At 39.8% G+C, this 27,829-nt stretch overlaps 1 protein-coding gene across 2 annotated transcripts; it reads right to left on the reverse strand.

Moving 5' to 3' along the window:
* Nucleotides 1–27,813, reverse strand: COG3 (component of oligomeric golgi complex 3). Of its 2 annotated transcripts, none has more exons than XM_084529874.1 (23): nt 27,612–27,813; nt 26,113–26,259; nt 25,530–25,591; nt 24,112–24,277; nt 22,520–22,594; nt 22,305–22,397; nt 21,893–22,018; nt 20,416–20,496; nt 20,192–20,235; nt 19,851–19,977; nt 19,289–19,380; nt 17,040–17,179; nt 15,659–15,819; nt 12,265–12,370; nt 10,237–10,361; nt 9,150–9,239; nt 7,164–7,284; nt 4,842–4,930; nt 4,609–4,743; nt 3,294–3,369; nt 1,733–1,860; nt 1,373–1,471; nt 1–186 (listed from the first exon to the last, which is right to left on the reverse strand). In XM_084529874.1, exons 1-23 carry the CDS (start codon nt 27,756–27,758, stop codon nt 157–159), a joined length of 2,460 nt encoding a protein of 819 aa, XP_084386000.1. In that variant the 5' UTR covers nt 27,759–27,813; the 3' UTR covers nt 1–156. The 2 variants fall into 2 exon arrangements, with proteins under 2 accessions (XP_084386000.1, XP_084386001.1); XM_084529875.1 differs by lacking the exon at nt 27,612–27,813 and adding an exon at nt 27,364–27,382.
* Nucleotides 27,814–27,829: the final 16 nt, after the last annotated feature.

Here is a 27,829-nt window from a genome sequence, read left to right on the forward strand (position 1 = left end):
TTTTTCCTAAAACAGGGAGAAACAGCCTGGAGGGTTTTAATGCAGACTGGACTGCACGGGGGGATCCTTCATTTACTTCAAAATGTCTGCAAATGTCTTCACATCCCCTTCACTGTCTGCCACTCAGCTGAAGTTTGTCTGAAGCAGCCTCACTGGCTACTTGGACATCGACAAAAGTAAGTTCACCTGGAAGACAAAGCAAAAGCCCACATTAGACAGAACAGCTAAGTCAGGAGCTGATGTCTCATATTTTAACCTTTAGGCAGGAATTCATGGAAGCACACAGAGACATATATGAAGCAGAACACCCATAGAACTGGTCAAAACTTCCAGTCAAATCCCAACTCACAGGCTTTGTAAAACACAGCTGTTGACAAGTCTTTTCAGCAGTCACGACCTATTGTTTTAGATTTTTTTTAGGATAACTTCTGGCATTGTGAAGGAACTCCATAAAAATCTGTGCACTGGAGAAAATGTCAACATCCATCTTAGATATCTGAAACACAGTTGGGGTCCTTTGCAATCCTTGGTTCCCACAAACTAGAATATTGCTTCTGATGCACTTCAGCTTGTGGAAATGATCCTCAGGATCAACAGATAAACAACATTAGAAGAAGCCAACTGCTCTAGGACAACCCCACCTTTTCCAGTGCATCACACCTACTCTGTGCTCTAGGATAGTTAACACACATCCCTGTGGCCACGTTCATTGTGGGCAAACTCCTCTACCACATTCAGTTTAAAATCTTAATATCATGGGCTGCCAGTATTCAACCACACTCCCTTGACTCCTAAAGTCAAAGACAGATTTTTGAAAACCTCCTTGTTTTTGTCAGAGAATTCTCAACCCCACTCACCTCTTGAGAAGGGTTATGTAAGGTTAAATTTCAATTAAAAAACTGCACATTTTCCCAATCCAGTTTACTCCAAATGCACCCTTGTAACTCTTTCCCCTACTTCCCAAACATAAAAAGTTGCTGCTTCTCCTATTTGTCAAAAGCGAGACCAACTTCACGTACACAGATTTTTTTTTAAGCTTGTTCACTAACTGTGGTATCTCTTCAAAAAGACATTGCTCAAAAATGGCAAGACTCTGCCATGATGTTGTACAAACCAATCCACAACAACATCAGTCACTGCCTTCAATTTTAAAAAAATGTATTGAATATTCATAACAAACAAGCAAAACCTTTTATCTGACACCCTGGAGTTCAGAGAAAGTCCTGAGTTTAATCAACCAGGATTAAGGAGGATTTAAAAAAAATATCTGAACACTAAAAATAGTAAAAGTGAAAAGTTAATGTTTAAAAATAAAGACAGTCACATGAAAAAGCAATTAAAAGCAGGGATCTTCAATATATTCGGTACATACCTGTTCCATTGAAGGACAGGCTATGATCTGGAGATCTTCATTACTAAATTCTTCCTTTAACAAAGCATGGAGTTTCTGAAACATTTGCTGAATGTTGTTCTTTTAAAGGAAAGAAGGAAAAAGTCATTATTAAAACAAAAAACAAAAACGCACAGAACTCACCCCAAACATTGACCAGAATAAGTACCAGAACCCACCTCCGTCCCTGCAATGTATACTATGCAGGCTGAATATAAGAGGAAACAGGACAATTTTGGTTTTAGGCTAAAAGATACCGTGAGATTTTTTGATTTCACAGGCCTTTTCAATAGGTTTCGCACCCAGAGAAAATCATGCTGAGGTACATAGAGCAGTACTCACCCTAACTGGCTTGAACAAAATGAATTCCGTATCTTTATTGGACAAGTATAAGGACATGCTTCGTAACGTTGATGGCAGCTTTGTTTTTATTGTCTTATAAGTGGAAGAGACCATATCGTTGATCTTTGCTGAAAATAAGAGTAAACATACTTAATGAAGCAGAAGATCATGCTGCAATTGGAAATCTACGTCACTGAACAGCATCTCCCCTGTACTAGGGGTGATCACAACCACGGGGTGGACTGAAGGGGAAATAGGGGGGCAGACTGGGCAGCACAGCATCATTCCATCATATGAGCACACGCCAGACCAGGCTCGCCTCTCAGGAACTCCTCGAGACATCAGCCTCTTACTCTGCATCAAAAGCACCCAACCCATTTCTGCCAGCTAACGCAGACTCCTCAGGTTCCTGGAGTTGCAGCCTTCCAACTGAAGGAGCAACAAAGTTTTACACAGGCCACCCCCACGTCAAACTGCCAGGAATAAATACTGCTAGTAAACAGAACAGCGCAGCACCAATTCTCCTTACTGTCCACAGGCTGTGTCTGGAAGAAGAAGGGCTGCACAGCCTTCTGCATTTTGAATCAAGCAGACAGGAATCCTCTCTCAGACAAGACCTTCTTTCTTTATTGCTAGGTATTTTAATGGCTTTACAAGATCTTTGCTTAAAGGGCAGGGGTAACATACATTTTGTAGCCTTAAATCCCCCAAGTTAGGATCCTATGTTTGTTTTTCCTCTCTTTCTACTGTGCCTCAATTTTCTCCTACTTACTCCTGCTTCCCACACAAATGACTCCAAGAAACAACAGAAGATCTGCTTAGATCTGCCTCTACACACATAATTATCTCCAGACAAACATTAAAAACACCCCTGAAGAAGCAGGAAATATTAAGCAGAAGCTCAAGTTAGCCCTTGAGAGTGTCTGACCATGGAGCAGCACTGAATTATGAATGAATATGGCTGGCTTTGCATTTTAAGAACGTGATGCAGCAACAGAAGGTTTCGATGTATGAATTGGAATAAACAGATTTCTCAGTGTCATCGAGAAGCTCAACTTGGTAATGCGAACAGCAAAGCAACCCAGGAACATCTGAACTACTCCAAATGCTCCTACGAAGCATTTGAGTTCTGAAAAGGAAGCACTTGCCACAGCTACAGACAATAAAAGCTTCAATACAGACTCGGATTTTTTTCTACAAAAGCCAAAGCTTCATCTCAACGTGATCAAGTAATTCCGTAGGCACATTCTGCATCTGTTTGTGAAAATGCTGTTTTCATGCAAGAGCACTCACAGCTTGAGAAACACTCGATTCATTCAGCTATTGTTCCAATTAAACGCATATTCTTAAGTTTGTCAGGTTTTGATTTAGAAGTATCTGAAGACATTTAAACTGGCACGCAAGTAAAAATATAAGCCAGGACTTTGAAGAGAAAGTTCTGAAGAGAAAGTCATCTTTTGAAGATGAGTTTCCTGCGGGAGTCTCAAACAGGTAAATGATCACGGCTTTAGCAGCCTACAAGGATCTCTGAAGCAGTATGAAAGTAAAACAAAGCAAATACCTGGTTGTGCCCAAGGTTGCTGTGAAAGGCTGTATTTGGGACCTCCTTGAGTAGCCATTGTTTTTAAAGCAGCCACCTAAAACAATGACAGTCAACAAAATGATGTTTCTTTCAGCTGAAGTCACAACATACTAACCAAGTAACAATTGCACAAGTCTCCTAGTTACTGAACTCTCTTTTTTTCTAGGTCCTGACTTAACAATACACAGGGGAAACAGCTTGACAGAAATGCAGTTCAAAATTACAATCATAAACACGTCTTGAAAAAAAAATCAAAATGGGATTAAATTTACAAAAATTCTTTGTGTCCTTAGGTGCCAAAGAAACCTCAAAAGGGAATTATACTTCATCACGTTAGTCAAACTCCCCAAATTGGAATAACTTCAACAATCTAGCAATCTCAGTTGATCATCTGCATTTTAATCACCTGTATTTTAGGCATGGTACTAGCCCCTTGCCCCATCATCACAGGCATCAGAAAATTTAACATTGTAATCTTCTAAATTCTCAGAAAGCCAGCAGCTGGAAGATTTTTGAAGTCCAGCAATGCTGTAGGACCCAATTTCTGAGTTGTTGTGCTATAAAAACACATCTTAGTGCAACATGGATCCGCATCGTGCTTTGTTTTCCAGAAATAATAGCTCACACTTCGTGCTTTTCTCAAGGTGTCTCGAATCCTGCGCCCTAGGATAGGTTCTATAAAAAAGTGTATTGTACCAGGACAGCTTTTGTTCCTGTCCTCTAGGATGCCCAATCTTCCTGCCTCAGTTTGTGACAGAAATTCCTGACAAAACAAGACTTGGAAGGAAAGCCCTGCTCAGCAATCACTTCACTGCTGTAAAATATGCTGAAAATAAAAGCCTTCAGCAAACTTAGCTGGCTGCTAAGAGTATACCGGAGCATGGCTGCCATAATCTGAGATTTCTCTTAAGAACACGCACAACCTGAGACTTTTATTGAGGGCTTACAAATTCAGTCAAGGTTGGAGAGTGCTTTTCCTGCAAACAGAAAAGCTCCTGCTGACTTTCATAGCCCTATTTCAACTCACTGAAACAGGTACAGCTTCTGAACAAAAGAGTGTAAGAGTTGCTTTTAAAAACAAACTATGCCTTGTTCTTTTAATCTATTAATTTTGAAAATGCTTTGACAGTTCCTTGTTGAAACTTAAAAGGAATCACAGTTTTAAAATGGGAAATGCCAACATCTTCAGCTAATCAGAGAGATCTAACAGCTTCTCCTGTACCCAATTTAAATACTAATTTCACTGACCTATCAGTATTTCAGTTAAGTTAACAAATATACAACATGCTTGTACCTTTGTCATGAACTCCTCCAGCTGTTCTATGAACTGTTTGGTTTGCTGCTGAATAAACTGCTCACAAGCTGATTTCAGATGACGATCTACATCTTTCTTCGAGTCAATATAATGTTCTCTGATTTCTGGAGTACCCTTGAAGAGAAGACAACAAATCCCTCCTTTTTATTTGCCAGAGATCACCACCCGCTTAACGACCAATTTTTTCTGAATGCAACGAGACTCCGTATTACCTCCAGCAAGAACTGTATCAAGGCATTGTTGCTGTTTAGTCTAAAAAATCTTGAAACTGTTTTAGGGTTCAGGATTTTAAACGCCGCATCTGTGAATCAGAAAATCACTCACACTGTAAGTAAATGGGCTTCAGCTCCAGGAACACAAAGCTTTATTCACTTATTTACTCATTAAGATGGCCAAGCCTCATTAGCATCATTGTAACACTACAGATCCCACGACCAGTAGGTGTGCATGCACGTGCACACACAAATGCATACACACAGAAACACACACAGTACACCTGGATCTAACAATTAACACAGTTCAAACAGAAAAATACTTTACATCAAACTAAAAGATGATTGATAACAACTGTAGTGCTATCAGCACGCAAAGTGTGTGAGCTCTTTTCCTTTTGTAATGGCATCTACAAGTGAAAGACTTTTACATAAGCTACGTAGTTGAGCAGTTAAACTGGGAAAACCAAGCATGGTTGCACAAAGCGACTCAGAACTGGCACTCTTTTCCTGTGTGCTTAATTTTTTAGTTAAGACTAAACCAAAAACATCAACATATTGAAATACATTCATATTTATGGTACCAAGAAATAAAAACAACAATGCCTGCAATTAACACGTCATCCTGAAATTGTTCCTATTGAATTAAGGGAATGTTGTCAACCTGAAATCTAATCAAATTGGGAAAAAGAAAATCATCAATACAGTTTCTGCGTAGCTTGTTGCCCCAGTGTCATTCGTTTACCATCCTACACCTCCATCTGCTTTCTTTCGTATCAAAAGTAATTCTGTGCCTCTGGTGCTGGATGAAACAACGGGAGGGAAAGAAGATGTGTGAGTTAAAGAAGTGCTGTCAAAGTGCATTAAACAAAGAGGGAATGCCAGGCACTTAAATGCTAAACTAAGAACTCCGTGCAGTTAAAGGAGACTGCAGAGAAAGATTCATTCTGTTCTCTGAATTACTTCTGATTCCAAAGAGAGCCTAAGTTCTTCATTAGATGCCTATAAGCCAGAGAGTGTGAAAGCCACCTCTCCCCGCTATATTTTCCAGTTGCAATAACCTTAGTATTAAACTACTTTAAAAAAGTGGAAGCATGACTTTTACATTAAGCAGTGTTCCTTTCAGATATAAATCCCAAAGTACAATCTATGTGCAGAGAGCTTGGCTGGAAGACAATAAAACTCTTATTAGCCATGCTATCTTTCTACTACAACTCATCCCAAATATAACAGCCCTGCTGGCCTGTGCCACGCTACATTAAGAATTAAGCTCAGTCTACATTTTCAACAGCCTCCATCCCCCAACATAAAGAAAGCATTTCCCATTACTTACCACTACCGTGTGCGAAGCACTGGCTGGCACAAAAATTTATTCAGTTAATTAAAGAGGGAGAACAAACTTGTGTGTCAGCCAGGAAGAGACACCAAAAGGACGTATTTACCCTTTAACCTCCAGTCAACTAGAAACTACTCAACAGGTACGTGGTTTCATTGATGTTCAAATGCAACAGATGAAATGGTTAGTGTGGGAATCGCTCGCTTCAGAGTTAGAAGAGCAGCGTATTAGATGGCAGGAAAGAAAAGTTATTTCTTCAGCTTTCTCTTCCAGAACAGAAGAGGAGAAACTTGACATGCTTCCCATTACTCTTCCCCTTATCTTTGTAAACCTGACAACTCCACAACTGTTCGCTTTTATTTTTGTAGGGCTTTTTTTTTCCTGCATTTCACAAAGGAGCCATAGCACAATTTAAAAAAAAAAAAAAAAACAAACACATAGTTTCTATTATTCCTAAAAACAGACATGGTTGTCACAAAAAAACATACAACAATACTGCTTATTTGACTTGCAATATAAAAAAGAATTCTTTCCTAAACAAAATAAAACGGAAAAGTTTAGGAAATCTTAATTTGTTCCAGGCAAGTCAGCTATGTATTTTTTAAATTAGCCTGTTAAACAGCAATAACAACAGATATTCATTTAAAAGATCAGAAGAGGGAAGAGACACTTCTGTGCAGAAACAGAGGTTATTTAGCTGTTCTTAAAAACGACTGGATAAAGAAGTTAGGTGAGCAGCAAAAGGCAGTCAAACGCATTCCATACAAAAATAAAGAACTTGTTAGATACATCTGGAATTGCCCTTTAAAAAAGAACATTTGTTTTGTTGTTTTTTTTTTTCCTCTCAGAGAAGGTAAGAACAAAGCAAGAGATTAGCACAAGCATACAGGTCATTGCAGGTGAACATAAAATAAACCCAGAACTTTTGCTAGCACATGAAGGGATGACAACGCCATCCCGTTCTGTAGCCAGCAACTGTTTAGTACCTCTAGTTTTCTTAAGGTCCAGGGAAATTTCCTTAATGGTGAAATCAGTGTGGAAAGGAGCAATTTGTTCACGAAGAATCAAAAGGTGTTTTATTAAGAAAAGCTGTCCATCAACCTGGGTCTACAGCACAAGGAAAAAAAAAAATACTCATTACATGTAAAAAGCAACCATTAAATGAAGAACACAATTTCAACACCTTCACTTTTTTATTAGTTAATTTCCTGCAACAAAATTATTACCAATAATTTTCCAAACAAGCTTTTTACATTAGTCTGTAGTGCCATTAACTGCATTCTAGGATCAACAAGACTCACTTCTGTACTGCTCTGAATATACTGCCCTGCAGAAGCTGACTTTATTCCTATTTCTTAGACCTGGATTATATACAGCTCTATTTCTAAATGTCCACATTAGGTACAGGTATCCAGTATTTGAAAGACACAAACTTATTCTTCATAAAAGCCAGGAATTATTTCATGTAATTCATATGATTTAGGTTGAAAAATACGAAATTGCAAGGGTGTTTTTTTTTGCCATCGTTAAGATGATTTAAAAAAGCCAGAAAGACAGATAATCAAGGTTATTACAGAAACATTAACTTTGCTACTGTGCAAAGGTCTTACGAGGCATTTTTCTCATATCATTAAACACAAAGCTTAGTTAATTTCTATACTGTATGGCAAAGATAGAAAGAATAAACCAAGGCCAGGTTCACACCACCGAGATGATCAGTTTTGCACTGCTTGTTATTTCAGCTATGCTATACACCACAAGCAGTTTTTAATCTTTCAAGTTCATGGCTCATTGGGGCAAATGAAGGAGGATTAAAGGTGTATTTGCCTTTGCAAGCTGGAAAAGATCTTTCCTTGATATAATGTTAAATGAGAAAGTCAAGAAAATAGGTTTAAATCTACAGTTTTAACAAATGGAAGCGTTCACTAAAAATACGTGGTGCACTGGTTTCTTGAGGCTTTTTTTTCTTATATGCAGAATTTCATCAGATAATGTTATATTAACATGCACCAACAGCAAACTGGTACAGATCCTAGTCCCAGGCCAGTCTGTTCAGGGCTCACTGTGGGATCAGTTTCGTGGTCTGACCTGATGTACAATGCTGGAATGGATCTGTATAAATCTGAATCATTTACATACCAAATAGTTACATGCTCAAGCGAGAGGAAAATGTGGCTTGAATTTCTTTTTAGAGGTGCTACATGTAACAGATATTTTTCATGAGACACTCAAAACAAATACTTCTAAATAATTCTTCATTTCTAATAGCAACTATTTTGTTTTCATTGCTAAGTATTTATTGCTTATACAAATCCAGCAAGTTTATCCTATCAAGAGTTTTCTTTTTTTTTTTGTTGTTTTAATAAATTTCACTTCCTGGCTGTTAGGAATTAGTAAATACTACAGTATTTGTATTCAAGAAACTGCAAGAGAAAAAGACCCACACAGGTTTACTCCAATTAAAGTAACACGTAAGGTAAAAATGACTTGATGAAACTGCATCAAAATCTGAACAACACATACGAGATCAAAGCTTTTTATTCATAGATAGTTCTGAGCAGAAAAGACTTATCAAATCTTGCCAGTGAAGTTAATACTTGGAAAGATTTTTGAAAACTCAAAAAAAAAAAAAGAAGCAGGAAAAAAAAAAAAAAAAGATTAACAGGCAAATTGGTAGCAGAATAGACTTCCAGCACTATTTTTATTCAGGCATCACTTGAATGAATTCACATGAGTAATAGCAGCCCGTAAACATGATTGCTGTGATTTGTATTTTACCTTTTCAGATAGGTTTGCACGTTTTAGAATACATTAATCAGCTAGCAATTCCATCAAGTCTGGAATTTGGTCAGAGCCACATGATTTCACTAAGATTTCAATGGAATTTGGAACGACTACTTCATGGCTTTACACGTACATGGGGAAAAGTTAAAGGAGAAAAACCACCCTATCCCCAAAGCACAGACTCTGACCTTGTTTTTGCTGATAGAATCAGCAGCTCCCAGCAGTGAGTGGATGCAGGCAGATAAGGCCTCTTGCGATAATCCCTGAAACACTGCCCTCTGCAGGAAAGAAGAAATCAGACCAAAAAATAAAACATTAGCAAAGCCTAAACAGAATTTAAGAGTTGTGGCTTGTGAAGGTTATGCTTACCAACACATAAAACTCTAGATTAGTTAGTTACAAACATACTGACAAATGCAATCCAATAGAATAAAGCCTTGATACATAAAAGTTTGTTACAGCACTTAGACTGGATACAGGTCTACACTAAACGTATGCTTGTGTCCACCACCATCCAGCTCTGAATTTGTACCTGGGTATTAAGCACGTACTAAGTAAGATAGAACACATACGGAGAAACAAAACCATTTACATTACGTTTCTCAGACTTACTAGCTCTGTTAGGTGACAGACAAAAGTCAGACTTTAAAGTGCAAATCTCAAAATACTTGTGAAGTAAATAACACATTTGTTTCTCTTAGACATGAGGATTCCTACTGTCTTAAACTCTGGATAATTTAAACATTGTTTGGTATGTCAGTTTCCTACTTTTTCAAAGATGTGCAACACAAAAAAACTGGGAACACGTTCAAAACGTAGAAGCAGCAGAGCCAGCATTTTTAAGACCAGAAACATCACCCTGTCTGATGTGCTGAAAAGCACAAAGCAAAAAATATATTCACCCAATGATTTCAGCAATAAGATCATTCTGTATAACTGAGCCTGAGTTTTCTATCCTTTCCTGTTCATTCCTCAGTTTTGGTGTGGTAAATAACTTAAGCATCAGATACTGAAATATCTCCATAATGGCAAAAGGAATGGATGGATAAACCAGCATTATTTTTTTTTTCTAATTCTACAAAATTCCAAAATTGTCTTGGAAATAATGACCAAAATTTGTCAGTTCACATTTTATGTAAAGATATCAGCAAAAAGCCTAATAGGAGATAACAGGGGCCAGTAACTGTCCGTTCCTCTTAGATAAAAATATTCAGAACCGATGCTGTAAGCTTCATAACTTCCCTAAAAATATTAGATAAAGAAATTTTTGCATACGTCTATACATCTGTACAGTTTGGAGAGACACACTAGCGTCCTTCTGACGGTGGGATACCACATCCCATGCAGATCTGCTGGCGAAACCGTGGACTGGTGTCTGGGATTAAGGGATTCCGCCGAACCTATTTAAAAGTAAAATGCACATGTGAAAAACTCATCCATCTGTCCTTTCAACTGCAATATCAACTCACTTCATACCGACTCCACAGTAACATGACATATTGCACCCAACCAGGTTAGCTTTTCTCTTTCTGAGCAGGTCAGAACTAGTTTACTGACGTGTACAGAGCACACATGGCTGTGAAAGACACAATTTTGCTTTCAGCAATGGCCCCGCTCAATCTTTTTTAATGAATTAGTTTTACAGGCATGTCTCTAGTGGCTCCCCCGCCTTAACTCAACAGCTGAAATGGTCAAACAATTACTGAGAGGTGTAGAAGGGAAAAACAAATAGTTAGTGATCATGAAACCACAAGGGATGGTCAGAAAAAAAAAAAAAAAGGAAAAAAAAAAACATTCCATAAATTTTACTTCTTCATGTTTTCTTTTCTGCTGGGGATGATCCTACATGGATTAAAGAGCTGTAGGAAGTGTAGGGTTTGAACATCATGTTAATAACCTCAAAACTGATGGCAAAAACATTTCAGAGAGGCGGGCAGGGGTAGGACTGTAAAAATAAGAAAGCCCACCTCCTGGGTAACCTCTGTAATACCTCTGTATGCTCAAGATGGATTTCCACAACACCTGCCAGACAGAAGCCTTGTATTATTTTTGTTTTCTCCTAAAATTTTGGGAAATAGCTAAGCCAATAGCGTCGTAACTCAGACTGCCATCAGCAACCACTCAAAAAGTAAAAATGTTGACGTTTTACCTAATGATGGAAGAAGCATTTGTGTGGTGCTGATTTTGTAAGTGTGGGAACTGTCTAAATTAAATCAGCAATATCTTTCTCCCTTTTGCAACCATGTATTTATTGTCACTAATTAGAAGGCCCGTAAGACCTCAGCTATCAGGTTGAAGCTACTTTTTAGTTACTTCAGCTACTCCTGCAGGCACTGAAGTGGGAGTGAGGAATTCTGAAGGGCCAATAACCCCAGTTATCTCAGGCACTTATCTCGTAATGGGACAAATTACACCACACAGGTCCCTTCCTCCTCCTGACCGCAGGTGGGGTTTACAGGGCTTGTTAATGCCACACGCTTGGCATGAAGCAAGAGGGACTCTGCTCTTAATAGCATTTGTGGAGTCCAGCTAGAAACAGCCAGAAAGATCTTCTGGAAAACATATGGGACTGTGCGAAACACAACACTACACCGTTCTGAACGCTGATAAAATAAAGGAAGAAATCCTTCATGGACCTTAGGGAAAAATTTAAAGGGTTGTAACACTTATCACTGGCATTAAAAGAACTGGGTTTCATGGAATACGCTTCCAGTTCACTGTAATTTACAGGCACACAGCTCACATTTAAAAAGTCAAGGACTGCACCACGAATTATTGTAACAGCTAAAATTACTAACTGATTTCAGTAAGTGGAAAAGCATTCAAAGAAAGAACTTGACTTCCCAGTTAAAGGCACACAAAAAAAAAACACTCCTAAATGTTAAAAGCATTAATTTAAGAGACATGCCTGACACCAAAACCACCTTTTTCATTTTAGCACAGCTAACAAACATCACCCTTTAAGCATACATCTTGATGGCAGGGCTACTTTGCAGTAAAGAATACCTAAGCTCCATTTTATTCCAAGAACAATAATTATATACAACTACAAAAATAATTGCTGCAAAGAATTGATTGAGTTGAGGGCACAAGGAAACACCACAGCCACTGAAGGAACAAGAATAAGTTGTTCCTCTTTCGAAAAATAAAATGTTAAGAACTCCAAGACAAAGCTCTCCCCTCCAAACCTTTAGGGAAACAGCCCTTTAAGATATGTGCAAGTTTCTCACTGATGATTCAAGTTAATGCGCACTCTCTGGGAGCTTTATGCGTTCATTTGACAACACGAGATGTATTTCATACCAGATTTCACTAAACTGCAGGACTCAGGATCCTCTAGCCGGACATCTGAAAATGAAGCTTCAGACGGCAGCTTCTTCTGCTCATCTTTTAAGCTCTGTGCAATTTGCTGCAGAGGAAGACACACCACAAAAAAATATATGTATATAGATACAATATATATATTATTTAAGCAGCATTATGTTTTGATTAGAATACAGTAAAGAGCACTAAATTGCAAAAGGAGTCAGCTATACTGACTGTCACCAGTACTTCAAAGAAATGAAAACAAAGTAAAGACAGCGGTTTCCAAAACAGTACATGAAATATTAGAGTACAAACTTAAAAGATTCACAAGCAATGAACTGATCTCTGCAAAGTACTGTTCTTTCCATTTTTGCCTGTCTTAACTGATCTCTAAAGATTAACCAGCCAAGACACCTAGAAAGAGAAGCTCAGAATAGAGGAACCCAGCTCAACATTTAATTGGATTTCATAGAGACCATCTCTATGATGGCTTTATTCCTACGACTGTTACGTGCAGATGGTCCTGAAGTGCTCTCTAGTTTATTCCCTGCAGGAGTTCAAGAAAGAGCTTCCCGCTAATATTACTCAACCTTTGCATGCTTCAACCTTTTGCCACCGCTTGGTCTGCGTCACAGCAACTACAGGCAGGGGGAATGGGCAGAGAACTGCATTAATATTTGAGCAGACCAGCACAAGAAATACTTCTGCCCCATGCTTTTAACATTTTAATAATTAATTTACTCAGACAGAAGGCCTCCCTAAATAGTAAGGTTTTGAGGTTTAAAAGCAATCAAACAGCAAAATGAGTCCCAAACCAGGTAAAAACAGTCTTATGAGGACAAATGAAAAACAGCATACTTTCAACAGCAAACAGTTCTCTGTAGAACGAGCTGTAAAGCACACTTTCTCTCTCTTCCTAACTGAATGGCCAGAGAACACATTAGAAAATTGAAAAAGCACTGCTTGATGTTTGTTTAACATATTGGTTGGTGACAGGGACGGTGGGATCGAGTGCACCCTCAGCACGTTTACCAGTGACACCAAGCTGAGTGGTGCGGACATGCTGGAGGAAAGGGATGCCACCCAGGGGGACCTGGGCCTGTGCGAACCTCATGAGGTTCGACAAGGCCAAGTGCAACGTCCTGCACCTGGGCTGGGGTAAACCCAAGCACAAACACAGGCTGGGCAGAGAATGGATTGAGAGCAGCCCTGAGGAGAAGGACCTGGGGGTGTTGGCTGGTGAGAAGCTCACCATGAGCCAGCAATGTGTGCCTGCAGCCCAGAAACCAGACGTATCCTGGGCTGCACCAAAAGCAGTGTGGCCAGCAGGGTGAGGAAGGGGATTGTCCCCCTCTGCTCTGCTCTCGTGAGACCCCACCTGGAGTGCTGCCTTCAGCTCTGGGGCCCCCAGCACAAGGACATGGACCTGTCAGAAGATGGTCAGCCTGGAGAAGGGAAGGCCACAGGGAGACCTTACAGCAGCCTTCCAGTACCGACAGGGGGCAAACAGGAAAGCTGGGGAGGGACTCTTTGTCTGGGAATGGAGTGATAGGACAAGGGGGAATGGCCTTAAACTAAAAGAGGGGAGACTTAGATTAGCTGTTAGGAGGAAATTCTTCCCTCAGAGGGTGGTGAGGCCCTGGCACAGGCTGCCCAGAGAAGCTGTGGCTGCCCCATCCCTGGAGGTGCTCAAGGCCAGGCTGGATGGGGCTTTGGGCAACCTGGGCTGGTGGGAGGTGTCCCTGCCCGTGGCAGGGGGGTGGAACTGGGTGGGCTTTAAGGTCCCTTCTAACCTAAACCATTCTCAGATTCTATGAAAATAAGGCTTTATGTAAGCAAACAACACAGAAACCCAGCCTAAGGAAGGTATAGCTAACATTAGAAAATTATCACATTTTTTCATTCAGCTATATGCACTCAGATTTAGTAAACATACTGCACTACAAGTACTCATACTGGTAAAACTTCCGACCATGAGCTACCCTGAATGTAGGGATCCCATTTAGCTATGTTTTGTGTGGTGGGCTTCTCAATTACTAGTTTTGCCTCTTCAAAAACTTATTGATCATTGAACTTTCATAGTTAATTTTGTAGACTCCTTGACCTTTACTATCTTCAGGATTTGTAAATCTTTTCCTAAAAACCTACAAATGCCATTTATAGTCACAAAGGCACAAACTGTAACATAGCAGAAAGTTTTAAACATATATAATGACAAGATTATAGCGATGCAAATTCAGTACTAAGAGGTTTCTCACTGTGTTTGTATGTTTAGAGGCAAGAATTGAACACAGTAAGATACAGTTCTACAAAGTTAATGTCTTCCAGCCCAAAGAAATACACACTTGTATGTGTACATATACGTAAAACACGGAAGCTTTAGAGCTAAGTTATGATCTGATTCCAGAGTCAAACAACAGCTTCTCTACTGACTCATCAGCTGCAATTAAGTCCTATGATTTTCTAAGGACCAGCAGCTGTTCTGGTAGATAATGGGAAGCAGAATGGACCAAAGAAATCTGCATCTTGCCAATCCAGGCTGGAATTATCATTCTTTGCCAGCCCCATCCTTTGACAGCTCCGGAGCCTCATTATGAAATGAATGGCAACAGCTATTTTGAGGGATTTTTGTGATGCTTAATCCCTTCCAAGTAATGCTACCTTCCAGTTGCATATCAAAACACAGATTCCTCTAGCCAAAAAATCAATTTTAAAGTCTTTCACTGGACACATTTTTAATCTTGTGAGTACTCTCATTCTGAATATTTCATCAATATAGTATCGATCTCTCAAACTAAGTAGTTAGTCTGATTCCTTTCACTAGGACCACTGAGTCAAAGGGCTTGGGATGACTGCTAAAATGGCTGATACTGGGAAGAATTTGAAAAACGCAACTGAAAACCATTGATAACATGTTAAAATATCTACAGGTAAAGCCAAGTCTCCCCATATATCATCTGTGCATAGCATACCAACATTCATGCCAAACACTAGTTGACCAGTAGTTCTGAAAACACACCAGGAGCTAACTGTGCCTGTCTAAAGCTTCTCCTCAACTCCAGCTCCCACTGAAGAACACCAAATTCCAGCTACTAGTTTTGAAAGTAAATAAAAATTTACTGTGATGAGAGAAAATTTAGAAGCTTCAGGTTTCGATGAAACCATTAACAGTGACAACTATCACCAGTTTTATCGAGCATGACATAAAGTGCTTTCTGACATCTAGTTTAGGGTCATAATTTCATCAGCAGGTGCCTCTTTGATAGCGCCAGTAATACTAAATACACCTAAAAAACAGAAAATCCCATCTGCAAAGCACTGTACCATACAAATGTATATACTGCATATAAAAAGAAAGCCAAATCAAGGACAATAAAAGCTGATCGGATACCTCCATCATTTCCAACTTGTCAGGATATGCAAGATCCCCCGGAGCAGGTTTGTAGCCTGTGATGTCAGTCTGAATGTAAATGTGTGTCCGATAGACAAGGCGCTCTTGTACATCTTCTAACATCTGCTTGACACCAGCAGCAAACGCACCCAGTTGTTCAGCTTACAAAGAAAAAAAAAGTTAATTTCATTACGTAGCTAGTTTCTAGATGCAGAAGTTTAAGCATCACATTTAGAACCGTTACAAAACTGACTTGCCGCAGAAGGCAGACCATTTTTGGACTAGTGGCATGCAGACAAATTGGTGACAAATGAGGAATTGCTGAACTCCATACTGCAGTCGTTGTAGCTCTCCAAATTTGTATCATGTGTGAAAACGCGATCTCCCACTCACAATATCAGACACCATGTCAGAGTTAAGAGTTCTGCTTACTTAAAAGCTGGTCAGAGGGGCATTTCTGCCTGGATACCAGACCTTTGTGCTTTGGTTTTATCATAGCCAATGCCTGCAGTATGACCACGGAGAGCTGACACGCTAACTCACCTACCTACCCAACAGAGCAGATGATCCCAAGCAGCTCAAGTCCAGCTTCACAACTATTGTATCAGCCTGTGTTTAACAGTATTCAATCACTTCTTAAGATTTGCCTAAAGACTATGTTACAATTTTTTTTCCTTGTTCCCAACTGTGTTACAATCTTTCATGATATTAGCACAGTTCAGAGACAGAGCTACCCTGTTATATACCTGCTACCAAGTCTGATCTCTATTTATCACTTGGTGCAAGGCTAAGACTGTAAAATTATTCCATCACACACAGGTAATGAGAAAGGAAATGAGTCACCAGGTATTTTTGAATTTCAGCCCACTTCTAATAGAACATGGACACTGAACACTTAAAATTCCAAAACCTCTGTCAACTCCACTGCTGAAGTTACAATTTCTAACCTGGGAACCACTCCGTTGAGGAAAATGAACAAAAATCAGGTATACACATTGATAAAAGACAAGAAATACAGAAAGCTGTACGAATGCTGCATCAGCAGAGCCAAATGAAGCACTTTATTCATTTGAAAAGACTCGTTTATACCAGTCTTGGAGTTAGCCATTCGCTGGGTGAATGGTTGCTTGTATTTGTACAATCTACTGAAAATGGGACTCTAAAACATTGGGATATTAATTTAAGTGAAGATAAAACACAGACCTTTCTATTATTAAAAAAAAAAAGCCATAATTTATTTAAAATAACCTTACCTCATCTTTGACATGTTTAAGACCCATTAGAGAGAAAAAAAATCTAGGGAGTTTGTTGCCTGTGCACTTGAATAATTTTATCAGTTAGGAAGACAGTTAAAAGCAATTAGATTCCATCTCTGAGTTACCATTGTTCTGGACGTGATCTTCCAGCATCTCGTTTTTAAGGATCCCACAGAGTTCAGACAGTGTCTCTAAGTGGATAACGTGAATGATCATTGGCCGCAGGACATCGTATAGCGAAAGACACAACTTCTCCAAGAGCTCGCTATGAAGAAAAAATAAAGCACAGCAAAACATTTCAGGATCCTTCAGCATCAACCTAAAATCGTATCACAAATACTGATTATTTTATGGCAAGGATTATTTTTTTAAATGAGCATGAGAAAACAATGCAAAATGCTATCACAAAAGTCTTAATAAAGGACTGTTTGAAAAACAAGCCCAAGTTCCTAGCAAGTTTTCTCAGAAAGTCAAGGCACCCTAAATTAGGGGTACAATTTTGAATTCTAAAAACAAAGAGCACAAACAAAAAACCTTGACACCCCCCCACACACACACACAAAGACACACAAAAGGGCAGGTACCCCAGACTGATTCTGTGTAGTGAAATGTTCCTGTCGAGTTCACATTCCACTCTCCAGTGAGGACAGACTCATCCGAGTCCAACTACTCAACAGTTCATTAGAACCACGAGCACATGAAGGGGAAATACACGAGGAAAATCTTGGTAATCTCTACTATAACTGTTTCCAACATCGCGGGACACACTTCCCAATCTAGCAGAAGTTATGGAATCAGGGCAGTACGAAACACAAAAATTCCACTTCCATTTGTTAAATATTTCTTTCCTGCTCACATAGATGGGTGTCTTGGTTAAGATACGAACAGCAGTCATTCTAGACATTTTTGCCACTCAGTGACCCCTTCATTAGTCACAGATTATTTAAATGTTCAGATCATGTCAGCAGCTTTATCAGCTAATCTCCCAGTTGGACTAGGAAATACAAAGACTAAGAAAATGTAAGCACTCACAGTGTACTACAGTTAATAAGTTTACTGCGCTGTACACATTTTTTAATTCAGTAAGAATATCTGACAACAGAAACAGGACACTCCAAGTTCCTTTCAGGGTTTGAAAAAAAAAAAAAAAAAAGTGAATGCTCACAGAAAAAAAAAAATTAATGTCTCCATCAAGCTTTCTGTAGCTTTACAAGGAACTTGAAAAAAGACTATCCCACTTTACGCTAAAAGCAGGAACAAAGGAGAAACTTTCATCAGCATCATTAAACAGATCACTCGATTTCACATCTCTTGTCAAGACTCTTGCAACTGTATACAGACACCTTACTACTATTTCTTCACAGTATCTCAGCACTTTAGAAAAAATGAGGTTGTTTATTATGCACTTAAGAAAAACCTAAAAAGGTACTTTTGTACCAAGGGTACAATGTTTCAAATGTATTTGAAACATTTCCCTCAAATATAAGCAAGAAAGGGAAACAGGTTTTGTTTTTTTTTTTATGACAGGGGATAACTACGTTCCATTGACTCAAAAATAATCAGAAGTTTATTCTCATTCTTGGCATGTAGTGCAACAGTGATAAAACTTCTGTCTGAACAATATTCTGTACTGATTTCAAACAAGGACTTGAAATTTACTTTAGGAGTTGGATTAAACTGGCTCTTAAGTCAACTGAGTTAGGTCTCCTCAAATCCTGAGCACATCTCACATGAGACCTCAGCTTCTCAGTGAACAGTTCCTTCTCAGGGAAGGAAAAAGAAAAGAGCAGCATCACAACTACTGCAACTCTTCGCTCAGACTTCCAACAAAGGAATGAGAGAGCTGGGAGAAGAACTTTATCTTCCCGAGATATATATTTCAAAAGTAACCGTGACCCCTTATCTATGACCCCTTCTCCCATGCTCCTGCTCAGAGGAATACACCTCCATGCTTTGATGAATTTCTTAGGCTTTGGAGTCCATCCGTAAGGTTCAGACATCTTTCAGAACCCTGCAATACGGTGGATTTTTAGCCAGGCTTTGTTTGTCTTTATCAGCTTAATACAAAAACAGCTGTTGGCTCTAAAATTGAAAACTTGTACAGCTACTTCCACAGAAATTGTGTGTCTCTACCTATTTCTGACCATTTATATTACTCAGATTACTACAAAGTCAATTATCAGCTTCACTTGAAGGAAGAAACACAAGAACATCAAATTCTGATGTATAAAGGAACCCAAGATATTTTTTTTTTTCACACTGGCTCTTACCAAACCACTTCAATACCACCCTATTTGCCGTATAACGTTGGCTGCTACACCACAACACAGTAAATTCTATATGCAGGAAAACAAAAACAGCATGTACCACCTACTCCAGTTTTGGTGTTGGTTTTGTGAAGAACTCATTGTAAAGCTGGTGTTCATCCTGGCAGACATGGACCATGAAGGCACAACCACTTCGCACCTGTGTTCAGAGAAATACAAAGGCTTGATTATTAAATGGTTTTCCTTGCATCGATACCAAAGGACATGGATTATATCACTACAGCTGTGATTAAATGGAAGCTTAAAGAAATTGAAAATTGAAATCAACTACAAACCTAAGAAGTTTTTACCAGCCAAATAAAAGCTCATTGTGCAGCTACTGCCCCTTTTTGTTTCTTATGCAATGTAAGTAACCACATCTCATGCTTCTCTGTAAACAACCTTTTCTGAGGTTTGTAGCAGAGCAGTTTCTACAGAAGAATCTTTCACAAAACACATTAACTGAAAAAATCACTAAGAACTTCATATGATTCAAAACCACAAACAAAACCTTGTTAACTGTGTGTGTAAATACTTAAATTAAATAAATGCGTTTTACTGAGAGAAAGGGAAAATGAAAATATATTTAAAAAACAAACAAAAATGCAACACATGACCATCTCTGCCTACCAAAGCACAATGATCTCTGTTGTTCTGACTGGTTAATTCTGTAACGGTGCTGGCGATACTGGGACCAAGCAAAAGCTCCCTCTGATCGAGGTAACATTGATGGATTTCATTGAGAACTTGTTGATACCTAGGCCAAACAATCGAGAGATTAGAACACTGACTGCATCCTAACATTTATTTTCTGGTAAAATAAAAAATTAATTCTAATATCCTCTTTCAAGTCTACACAATTTCAATTTTTAAATCTTTCTTTTGAGCAAATAACATGTTAAACTATTTTAATATAGTAAAGATTTTCAAACCTTAAAATAGTTGAAAATAAATTCCATATATATACTCACTCTGGCATTTTTTCAGATCTTTGCTCTACTTGCTCAATAAGAGTCTAATCAATAAAAAGAAAAAAGTTATTAGCAGTAAATGAGTTTTTCTTATCATTGCACAATAGTTGAGAATTATCTTCTCCCTGGACAGTTAATATGCAGCCCTTGTATTCACACTACCAATAAATTCAAAACCCATTTTCAAAGCTTTATGTCCAACAGTTAACTACCAGTCTACTTACTCTGACTTTGGGAGCAGCTGCTCTGAATTTTACATAAAACAGCGTGAAGGCATTGTCAGAATTTGGCACAGATGAAGGATCCTGGAAGAAGACGTGAATAATTGGTTAAAATGGAAAATTGTATTTGGCTTCTAGCATCAACCATCTGAGACAATCAGGCTCTAAAACAGGGAACTGGATTTTTACAGTCCTTGACAACTTCCACCTAGAAAGGCGTGCTTGTTTCAGAACTCAGATAAGGCAGATAGAAGAACAAAAGCCACAGTGAAAGCTCCAACCAGCAGTCTCTACAGCAAAAGTAACTTCCAGTAATTAGGATGTTCTCCGTTTGAGACAACCATTTCCTCTGGACCTGCCACAGTACTGCTGAGTATTGCTCTTTGACCCATGGTACTACAATGGAACAAAATTTCCCTTGTACCTCTCAGTCCCGGACCCGGGAAGAAAAATTTCAACTCACATTTGAGCTTCAACCAGAAGATCAGGTTTTTAGGTGCTTGCTCCTGTGGCTCCTTACATTATCTCAGTAGACAGCTAAAACTCTAGCACTAAAAAAGCCCAGCAGAAGCTGTGACAGAAAATGACATTCCCCTCTCCTTTCTGCTCTGCTAAAATACTGCGTCACGATTATTAACATTTTAATAAGACCAAAAAACCTCCCTACTCACCTTTATGCCTGAACTCCCTGGAGTGAGTGGGAATGAAGCACCTAACTGTTCCCTGTGACTCCTGAACATCGTTGTTAACGTTTTAAAACTGACCAAAAGATATGAGTAAAACCAAGAGGAACCTGTCAGTTATTCTGCAGCTACGCTAAGCACCGCAGACTTACCAAAAAAAAAAAAAAAAAAGAATTATTTAGATGACCAAAAGCACCCCAAAATTCTTGCTGCAAGATTCTGGTATGGCAGTAGAAGACTCGTGTCAGGAATTCAAATCTTTTGTGCTTTAAAACAGGTTTTATTTTGATTCCCGGCTCTTGCATTCACCCTTCAAATATTCCCCTCAACTTCTCCACGTCTCTAACTATTCACCTCCAGAGCTGATCCCCACAGCACCATACTTCTCTTGTTCACCTCCCCATTTGTCAACACAGACAGCAGCACGTGCTGTGGCTGACTCAGAGCTGCTGTGCACAAACCAGTTCAGGGAAGCAAGCCGTCTGGCAAGCTGCTTGCTGCCTCGCAGCAGTTTTAACTCAGCTGCTTAGCCATTCCTGGCCTTTGGCAAGTTCATCTGCTTAGTCTCCAACTTCCCTCTTTCTTTTTTTCCTTTTGGATCACCCAGTCTCTGCCAGATTTTGGCTGAAACTTGGCCAATCCACATAAACATTGTGGTACCCATGATAGGACTGGCCTATTTTCACAGAATTATTGACACCTTCCACCCTCAAAATAAAACCAATAGAAGAAAACAGTATAGACTTACAACACACATTTCAGTACAGCTTGAGTCACCACTTACTGATCCCCCTTACCCTTTTCATCAACTGGCTTGTGAGGTTCTGTAGTGTGTTCACAGTGTACGTCTTGATAAGGTGCATAGCTTTAGAAAGGCATTGTTTAAACTTGGTCAAATATACAGGATAGTCTTTAAAATTTGGCTGAAAGAAACAAGAAATCCATTTTAAAATAAGAACAAAAAGAGTCAAAAGCTTATCAAAAGATACTTTTGCTAGCCAGAAATGCTGATTTACACAAACTAAAAGCAGTAGTCTATAAAAAACATTGAGTATATTCAATAAAAAAATATATATTCTTAAGCATATAAACTGCCATCATTGTTTTCTGACTGTATTTGGCAAACAGAATATTGTAGAGGCAAAAAAAAAAACCAATGGTTTGAATACATAGTCTCAATTTAACTGGAAACAATTCAGAATTACTTACATGTGATGAAATATATGCAATACAATCATCAAGCTTAGCCAGCATGGGAATGAATCCTTCACTGTTCACAGACAACGTGGGGGAATTCAGTTTCTTTGGAAAACAAGACAAAGCATCATTGCAACAACCAATGTAACTTAGTTTTAGTGATGTAGTTCAAAAGATTAGTACATTTTCATTTTCTAAAACTATTACCAGTGAAATAATATACTTACTGTGTTGATGTTTTCCAGCTCATTAAAATAAGAAAGTTTCTGCTGGATGTTTTCAGCCAGGTCAACTAGTTCTGACTGTTAAAAAAAAAAAAGCAATAAATTACAGAAAACCAATAACCCAGCAAGTAATTTAAATATGGAAAAAAAAATCAGCCTCCCTTTCCCCAAAATTGAGACATAAAATGCTCTCAGCATCTCAACACACACTAATATTAACTATCTCCAAATAACTTGCACCTAAATAAATACAACAAAATATACAGAACACAACAGTGCACGTTCTCTGTCTCCCTCTTTCATCAAAGACACCTTACCCTCAGAAGTGTCTTTAAAGAGTCTATTCTGCAGGTTTGTCACCATTCCACAGGTACTCCCGCATACAAATAGCAGTGCTGACATCCGTATTTCAGAGAACTCCAAGTCTTGTATTTCAGGACTGGAGCCTTTAAAAGTTCTCCCTTTACCAGTTTGGAACATCTCAGATCACCCACAAAAATGGAGAACTTTTAAAAGTCAGCACAGAGATGCAGAGACAGTAACTTGGAAGCTGCTTTCTCTTTGAACTTGTAAATCCTGCTTCCCTGTACATCAAAACAGCCCACGGTATCCAGCAAGCATGGAAAAGGTCAAAGGTTTTTGGAACTACATTTTGGTCTTTAGATTATTTTTCTCCAAACAAAAATTCCTCAGAGTGTACAAAAATGGCAATTTCAACACTGTAAGCATTATTTCTAATTCTCATCTATGTATTTATGAACTTTATTCTATTGATTCATCTGAAATTGGTATTGTTTCTTCCACAAAGATGTAGAGCTACTACAGCAGGTGGGGATGAGGGCAGCACACACCACCATAAATTTGCTTTGAAGTTTTTGTTTTCAAAAGAGATGACAAGTACATCTTCTCTACCAGCCCTCTTTTACAAGGTAATTCTTTACCATTCCTTTAAAGAAATTCTGATTCCACCATGAGTATGTGTTATGCTTCTGCTATTTATTAAAGATAATCATGCCTTGTTTAAAACGAGGCTGTAGTTTATGAGTAAAAGCAAAGAGTTTTGTGATTTGTCCTTCCCTCTCCTCCCCCTGAAAAGCAACAATGAATTGAGAGTAACTTCAGAGCAGGATATTTTATAATTAGAAGTTACGTGTGATATCATGCCTCAATAACCTTGTATCACTAAAGTTCTGAGGGCTAAGAAAGCTTGCTTGCTTTTATCCCTGTGGGAAAGGGAAAGAGAAAGAGAGTACCTTGGAATTAAGCTAATAACTGGAGAAATTCTTCTCTAAAGCAACCAGCTCAAAATATTTCTGTGACACGAATTATTGATCTCAGTAAGATTTGTACTTGTCAGGCACCACTTACCAAAGCTCCTATCAGCTAGCCTCCCTTCTTGATTGAAGCACGTATCAACACATGCTCAACGTTTCACTAGGCAGAGCCTTACACCCTAAAGCTGCAGGTGAAGCACTGAAAAAGTGCTCCAGAGGAAACAGAGGGATTGTCACCACAGCTCACGAGTTTCCTCAGCCTAAGAAACTTTAGTTTATGGTATTTTGGAAGCTTCCAGTAATCCTCGCATGGAAGCTTACCTGCTCTTTCAAAAGCTGTTCACAGGCCTCATGCAGCGTTCCTGTCTTGGTGGACACAAAGAGGTACTGTTTTTGCAGGGCCTCCAGGTGCTGGAGGGCACTGTTGACGTCGTTCAGTATAGTATCACACTGCTCCTCAAACCCAGACAAGTAATCCCTCATCTGCCTAGAAAAAAAAAAGAAGAAAGGGGGAGAATCAACAGAAAACGAGCACAATTTCACTGTTCGTATTTACAAATTCAGCTGCCCACAGGGACGCTGGCGGTACCTTTCCCTGAGACAAATTAACTCGAGGAATAAGAGACTGGCACCAAGCTCACGTGCACAGTAAGCAGATGTTTCATGACCTGCAGAAATAACAAAGCTATAGGATTTGGAACAGCAGCCTGTCTAGAGCGTGCAAATAACGCCTAAATGGACAGAACAAACGTAGCAATTACTGCAGGCTGCTGCTAGCAGCCAAATTCTACCTGCTTTGTGTCCAGCAGGGGCATAGTAATTTGGGTCTCTTTTTCTACACAATTTTCAGTTTCCTTTTAGAACCCTCCCGAAGTTGTTGCATTTCACCAGAGGGTGAACCACTCACCGTTAACATACAACAGGCAAAGAACCAACTTATTTTTTTCCTGTTCTTTGGCCTCCTGCATGTAACTACTCCCCCTGGCCATCCTACAAACCACTCCACGTTCATGACACACACAGGTGTCTGCGCGCATCATGAACGTGCCGACTACCAAAGGGCAAGGCTGCCACTCTCTACAGGGTGTTAATGATCTGAACGTGGGCTGTAGAGTATGCCTAAATCTCTGCTTTCAGGAAATGCCACATCCTCAAATGTCAGAGCAAGAGAAGAAGAGACAGACCAAAGATAAATAGAAAAAAAGAGAAGGAGTTCAGCACAATCTCTTTATAGCCAAGGGCAGGTTGGTAAAGTTTCAAAACCCAGGCCCAGTTCCCACAGAAGCCACAGCAGGTTTGGCTACGCCGTTCAGCCCTGCTACAGACTCTCACGAAAGCCAGTGGAAAGGGGTTCTCCGGAGCCTGATGGAAAAGTCAGGCAGACAAAAATAGATGAGAATGCCACCTCTCAAAAGCGGAGCCAAACAAAGTGTCAAGGAATGCTGGCAATGCAGCTACACCCTCACAGATACAGGCGCTAGTGAGCTGTAAGCCAGAACTAACTCCAAATTTTCTTAATATACTAGGCAGTTCGTTAGGAAATCTGCATCTCTAACTGCTCTGTCACAAGGGCAACAGGCTTCAGAAAGGGAGTGGGGCATTCGGCCTCAGAGAGCTTCTGCTGTTCCAACACATTCCCCAGCAGGTGACCCCAATGCATGCTAAGATTACAGGGACAAGATGAAGTCCTTCAGGATTTAAACTGCTCACAATTAAAGAAACTGCGGAAGAACACTTACCTGTACTTGGCACTTTCATCTTGATCCATCTGCGTCTGTAGCTGAGCAAACCAGGAGAAGAACTAGAAGAGATTTTATAGTGTGAACAACTCACCTCACACGCAATGCCATTAATTTTAAAAATAAAAAGCCACCCTCCTTCTCACCCCTCAAAACAACGGATCTAGAAAGCAGAAATTCAGAAGACAAGCTTTTGTTAAAAATAGAGAGGTTCGAGAACTTAGTGACTAATCAAGAAAAAATACACCATCAGTAGGAAAACATGAAAGACTGAATTTTGTCTGTTCTTATTTGCACAAGAACATGCAAGAAGCAAGGTTTTAACAGTAAAAAAGGGGGAGATCTGCCATTCTTCTACATTAGGAGCCACAGCACCTTACTCTCACATAAGGCTCCACTCAAAATGGAGAACGTATCTGTTACTTAAGAGCTCAGACTCCAATGATTTTTTCCACAGGTTTCTTAATAACTGACAAAAAAAAATTAATGAAGCCACCAAAAGCTGAGCAAGAGACAAAAAAGAAAATCAAAGAACCCTCTGAAGAAGATTACTGCACCTTGGACGTTATCCGGAATCATTTACCTGCTGTGCTGTTTCAATTCTTTCATTCTCCATCCCCAGCATGGCAAATCCTTTCAGGAGAACATCCTCTGTGGATTCTGGCACCGCGGCCGTCAGCGTAACAGTCAGCGACTGGGATGTCAGGCTGCACAAGTCTTCGATTGGAAGCTGCTCACAAAAAACGCACAAACTTTAGTCAGGCATTTTATTAAAAATGCGTATATTCAGCTCAACTACAGTTACAGAATCCAAAGCGTCAATTTAAGAAAATTACCAGCATTTACTTTTGAAGTAATCGATGCAATGGATGTTTTATTAATCAATATGATAACACACCAACCACCAGCACAGCTATATACTCAGAAACACCCAACAAATGTACTTGCTTAGCGTCAAAAAAAATAAAAGAATTTATCTAAGTACTTATTTGTGTAAGAACCGAAACTGAATATGCATCTACTTGACATACCAATGCATTAGTTTCCAATTTAACTGGTTATACACTCAGAGAAACGTCCTAGCAAAGTATCTGAGAACCTAAGAACTCAGAATTACGTAGAAGCGAAAATAAATGCCATTACTGTCTACGCTACACAGCAAGACCACAGCACAGGAATGGTCAAATCTCCTTGCCAGATGTCCTGAGAAAATCTGTAACTTTACACATTTGGGGAATACCATTTCAGATTCTTTCCAAGACTTTTTAGTGAAGAAGTCAAGCTAAAGTTTGTTGTTTTTTTTTTAGAAGATCAAATAGCGCTGGCTTGATAGGAATCAGCAGCCACGATTATTTTTTAAGCAGTAAAAATATGGAAAGGAGCAAGTCGAGAGAAATGGTATTTAAATATAACTGGAGATGACTATATGGTGAAAACAAGTGAAAAAAAAAAAACACAAACGTTGTTATATGATTATGATATGAATATGGTTATTATGATTATGTTATATATGTTAAGAACTTCTTTACTGAGAGGGTTGTGAGGCATTGGAACAGGCTGCCCAGGGAAGTGGTGGAGTCCCCATCCCTGGAGGTCTTTAAAAGCCGTTTAGATGTAGAGCTTAGGGAAATGGTTTAGTGGGGACTGCTAGCGTTAGGTCAGAGGTTGGACTCGATGATCTTGAGGTCTCTTGCAACCTAGAAATTCTGTGATTCTGGGATTCTGTGATATTAGGAAAACAGGCTTTTGGATTCAGTTGACAGCAGTGCCATTGCTAAGCACATGACTAGCATAAAACCAGAAAGTGCTAGCTCAAAACAACCCGGTATCTCACCAGCAAGTCCTTCGCTAATTAAAAAATCGTGATTTCCTGGTCGCGTTGCTCTGCCCAGGAAGGCACAGCCAGGATCTGATGCGTGGCGGATCCCGGTCCCTCCCCTACCCCCCTGAGGCTCCTCAGCCCCCCGAGACCCCTCCCCGGGCGCGGGGCACCCCCTGAGCCCCCCGTGAGGCGAGGAGGCTGCGGGGGCTCCTCCTGGGGGAGCGGCACACGGCGCCTCGCCCCGCTCAGCCCCCGCTCACCTCGGTTGGCAGCGGCAGGGCCTCGGCCGCCGCCTTCAGCCGGAGCACGGAGTCCGCCTGGCGCTCGCTGAGCGGGGCGCGGGGCTGCGGGCGGCGGTCCCAGAGGCTCAGGCGGTCCCGGGGCTCCCGGCCCGGCGGCTCCGCCATGGCGGCGGCGGAACGCGGGGAGCCGGGGGACAGGAGCAGGGGGGAGCGCGGGGAGGACGCGTGGCGAGGGG

The sequence above is a fragment of the Aythya ferina genome (assembly GCF_964211825.1).
Source record: "Aythya ferina genome assembly, chromosome: 1".
Classification (NCBI taxonomy): Eukaryota; Metazoa; Chordata; class Aves; order Anseriformes; family Anatidae; genus Aythya; species Aythya ferina.

What these genes read in the sequence shown, in the direction of transcription:
- COG3 (XM_084529874.1), bottom strand. Translation starts at nt 27,758, where the DNA reads ATGGCGGAGCCGCCGGGCCGGGAGCCCCGGGACCGCCTGAGCCTCTGG. An exon ending in AACAGCTTTTGAAAGAGCAG is followed by an intron (nt 22,595 to 24,111) that starts GTAAGCTTCCAT and finishes TTTTTTTAACAG; the next exon opens with TCAGAACTAGTTGACCTGGC. An exon ending in AGCTGGAAAACATCAACACA is followed by an intron (nt 22,398 to 22,519) that starts GTAAGTATATTA and finishes TGTTTTCCAAAG; the next exon opens with AAACTGAATTCCCCCACGTT.